The 4,329-nt window shown below is 48.4% G+C and overlaps 1 protein-coding gene across 1 annotated transcript; it reads left to right on the top strand.

The window, feature by feature from the left end:
- Positions 1–660: 660 nt before the first annotated feature.
- Positions 661–4,323, top strand: LOC104626572 (disintegrin and metalloproteinase domain-containing protein 32-like; the record flags this gene model as incomplete). Its single annotated transcript, XM_010294519.1, is given in 8 exon segments — positions 661–841; positions 1,123–1,212; positions 1,561–1,685; positions 1,687–1,736; positions 2,523–2,631; positions 2,959–3,142; positions 3,463–3,543; positions 4,240–4,323. Coding segments are annotated over 8 exon segments (904 nt in total), but the record flags the coding sequence as incomplete, so codon positions are not given.
- Positions 4,324–4,329: the final 6 nt, after the last annotated feature.

Here is a 4,329-nt window from a genome sequence, read left to right as displayed (position 1 = left end):
ATCTGTAGATACCAACATTAGGAGACCAGTCAATGTAATATTTTTCAAGAAAAAAACTACAGTTCAGATTTGGTCTTGTAAGTACTGCAAAAGAATAGCCAATGAGAAAGTAGGAGTTAAGGTCAAAATATGTTTTAATTACTAGAAATCCTGAGATATTTTGGCCTTCCATTTTATTATCTCAGCCATAAAAAATGCAATGTTTGTGTTAGTGAGTGTGTTTGATTTGCTTTAAATGGGAAAGCGTGCTCTTCCAGCACTTCTGCCTGTGTTATCAGTTATATATGATTTGAATCAAGTTTTACAAAATGATTGCATGTTGAATATACTTTAAAATACCATGACTAGAGTGATATCCTAAGAGGAACTTGAAACATGAGGAAAAAAATGGAGTTGTTCATACTATAGGAATGATAAAGTAGTGATTTGACTTGAGAGATGAACACTTTTCTTCTCAAAAGCAAGGTATTTCTGAATGCTTCTCAGACTCTATTATAAATGAGTTATAAAATCAGGTTTGACAAGTGAACTGAAAAGCACCCAGGGGACCGTTGTGCTTTGTGCCAGCGTCTGAGCAAGTCCTTGAATTGCACAGAGATTTTGAGAGAGTGCACAGGGGCAGATGTGTTAACACATGAATGGGTAATTGCTGTGTTTTAGACGTTTCAGTGGGGCAAAAGCCTTCAGCAGCTGCAGCATCGGGGACTTTGAAACCTTCCTGAAGCAGAACAGGGATTGCCCTTTCATCAGGCACGCTCTGCGTCAGCCTTCCTACCGCGCGGCCGTCTGCGGCAACAGCGTGGTGGAGCCCGGCGAGCAGTGCGACTGCGGGGCGGCGGCGGTGGGTGCCGCTAAATATGTACATTTGTGCTGTTTGTACATTTAGAATAATGAACACTTGAGACTAAGGGCACAGCTGACAGAGGACAGCCCAAAAAGGATTATGTCATGTTTTAGATTGTTTCCATGATGGCATCAATCTGACAGCAGCTTTACCCAGTTTCTTCTGCTAGATATTGCCCAAGTGTAGCTTTTTGGGGAGAAGGAAGAGAACCTCTGACAGTAAAAACCTCTGGGGGAATAAAAAAGCGGAGTAACGTGATTTTTTTGATCTGTCCCCAGGCATGCTTGAAGGATAAATGCTGTACTAAAACATGTCAGTTTAAGCCAAGAGTGAAATGTTCCTCTGGGTTGTGTTGTAATGACTGTCAGGTAAGGCACATTTTCATAATTATCACAAGATCGTTATTTCTTTTTGGAGAAATAGTGGGTCCCCGTGCTGGAGGATGGGGAGAAACTTTCCGCTGTGCAGTCGGAGAGGTTGCCGGGGTCGGGCTTTCCAACCCAGCTGCCGGAAAGCCCTGGGAGGATATTACCGGGGGAAGACTGTCTCGGGCAGGGTAACGTGCCTGTGGGACCTGGGTGCCCCAGAGGCGATCCCGAGGGGCCGGGGATGTGCATCAGGACGGCGTCGGGAGGGGCCGTGTGGGGCCTGAGAGGGGACCACGCCGGTGGGTGCGGAAGGATGGAGGGAAGAGCCCTTTCTGCCTCCTCTGCCAGTTCAAGCAGAAAAACGCGCAGTGCCGCCCCGCCGCCGATGCGCAGTGTGACCTGGCCGAGTTCTGCAACGGGTCCTCCGCCTCCTGCCCCCCCGACCTGGACGTGCAGGACGGGCACGGCTGGGAGCCGCCCCTGCCAGTCGCCGGACCTGCAGTGCCGGCGGCTCTACGGGAGAGGTAACGGCTGCTCCGTCGTCACTGGTACTGCGGGAACAGCCCAGGTGCAGGAGGGTGGCTGCAGTAGTAACGATGCTCACTCTGTGTCTTTGCTCTTTAACGCAGCAATCTCGGGTTGGCCCCATCGTGTATTTTTACCCTGGTTTTGGTCAAAATGAGGGTTTGTGGTTGGTTGGTAACTCTTTCTGATGCTTCCCCCGTGAGCCTGCACCCGGTTTCAAGCACCTGTGGAAGCAGGAGGGGTTTAGGGACTCGCGTCTCTGGTGTGAGTGGTGGGGCACAGCGCTCTGCCCGAGACATGCCTCGTGTCCCGGCTCCTCCTCGCGCCCGCAGTTAGTGGGCAGGAGGGAGGGCAGAGGCTGTTGTGCCGGGGAAGGGTGGGGGCAGTACCCGAAAGGAGGGCAGAGGGGTGCGGTGGGGCACCCGAGGGGGGAAGGACACAGCTTTAGGAAAGCATTTCGAGCTCAGTTTTGACTCTGCCTGATATGCGCTTCAGTAGCACGTAGTTCTCCCAGTTCTTCGGAGAGAACAATGAAAACAACAAAAAAAGCAAGTTATTATCTGTGAGCAAATCTAGTAAGTGAACTAAGCTACTACTTGCTAACCCCATGTTTCTGGGGTTCAGGACTGCTGAGGGTGTGGCAGTTCAGTGACAGGTTTTCTGTTTTCCCTAATTAGTGAGCAGCATCTATGGTCTGCTGTAAACAGGATGAAAAATTAAGAAAGTTGTTAGATACCATAATATGTTCCTTTAAATTATAATAAATATTATTGCTACACTTGTAGGTTCAAAAAGTGCTCCTGTGGCTTGTTATGAGGAACTCAACAGTCAGCGGGACAGATTTGGACACTGTGGGTTCCAGCCCAGGCAAGGCTATAAGTCCTGTGCTTGGAGGTATGCTCTAGGGAGAGGGCACTTGCTCCTCTAAAAATGCATATTTAGTTGGGATTTACAGTCAAGGGAAGTATCAAGACTGCAGTTGATAGTAAGATTTGCGAAGCAATAAATAGTTACGTGTGTGTTCTCCTTGTTGGTAGTACGGTGTCTCTCCTTACGTCACAGATCGTCTCTTGGACTTCCCAGTCCTGCTTATTTTTCCTTACCGTGCAGTGCTCCAGATTTTGTTGTGCTGTTTAATGTTTCTAGTGTTTCATCAGGTAGCATACGTATACATATGTATATGTGTGTGATACATGCATCCTATGCAAATTGATTTTATAGGAATCTCAGATGTGGAAAGCTAATCTGCACATACCCGTACAGCACTCCATTTCCATCAGACGCCGCTGCTGTTCTTTACGTCCAAGTGCGTGAGCATTTATGTGTATCTTTGGACTATTTGAATGCACCACCAAGGCTGGATCCTCTTCTGGTTCCGCCAGGTACAAAGTGTGGTTCTGGAAAGGTGAGAAAACGTTTTATAATCATCTAAAATGCCAGTTACAAATTGTAAATATCAACAAGGTTTTAGAAATACTTGTTTCTTTGCAGCCTAAGTGTACTTGGTATTTACAAACACTGTAAAAACATCCAAATATAACATTAAATGTTTGCCATGATGTAAGCATTAGACATAACCCAACCCAAGATAGTAACTGTAGCTTTTTAAAAGCACTGTTGTTGTTCTTTTAGAAGTGGTATATTTTTACTCCCCTTCAGGACTTGAGACTGATGGACCGAGCGCTGCGACGGTAAAGCAATTGGAACTGTCGTGGTTTTTCCTAGGTGTGCATAAACAACACTTGTCACCCACACTCGGTCCTGGGATACGACTGTGACAGCAAAGTGAAGTGCCACGGCCACGGCGTAAGTCACTCCGGGCAGCGCGCGTGGTGCTTTGTCATAAAGGTTTGCCATGGCTTGCGTGGGAACTGGTCAAAGACCCATTTTAGGCTGATTACAAAATCGTGGCCTTGTCAGCCAATACACGGAGTAAAACCATTTAAACTACTGGTCCTAAAACCAATCTCAAAATATAATGACAGTTTTTATTCACTGAAATGGAGAATTTGGTGGTTTGTTTGGTCTATGGAGGGGGAAAAAAAAAAAAGCGAAATGGAAGTGTCCTGGTTTCAGGTGATTAAACCACGACGTGAAGGAACACAGAATTGAGGGCAGCGGAGCTCGTGTAGATAAAAATGTTGCATGGTTGCAGGGAGCGCGAGAGCTGCGCCGTGGTGCGAGGGCTGCCGGGCCTCCGGACCCCTGCCCGGCCTGGAGTGCTGATAGCCGGGGCAAGCTGCTCCCGGTTTGTGCTCATCAGACAGAAATGCACGTGGGTTTTGCAGGAGGGTGATGTTTTATGCTTGTTCAATGTCTCAAGGCTATTGGAGCCTGCGCTGCACAGCGCGTTCCTTCTCTGATACGCTTCCTAAATTGCCAGAGTGCCGATAAGTGCGCATAGCCTTGTCCCAGCGCGACCAGTGGCAGCGAGACTGGTGCTGGAGAGCCCGTTGCATGAATTCATGGCAAACTTTCACCACCCACCCCCGGGCTTCTCAGGTGTGCAATAACAGGCGACGTTGCCACTGCCACCCTGGCTGGAAGCCCCCCGACTGCCGACGGAAGGGATCCCACTCGGGGGGGAGCGTC

The sequence above is a fragment of the Phaethon lepturus genome, unplaced genomic scaffold (assembly GCF_000687285.1).
Source record: "Phaethon lepturus isolate BGI_N335 unplaced genomic scaffold, ASM68728v1 scaffold29499, whole genome shotgun sequence".
NCBI lineage: Eukaryota > Metazoa > Chordata > Aves > Phaethontiformes > Phaethontidae > Phaethon > Phaethon lepturus.
This window is presented reverse-complemented; position numbering and strand designations above follow the sequence as displayed.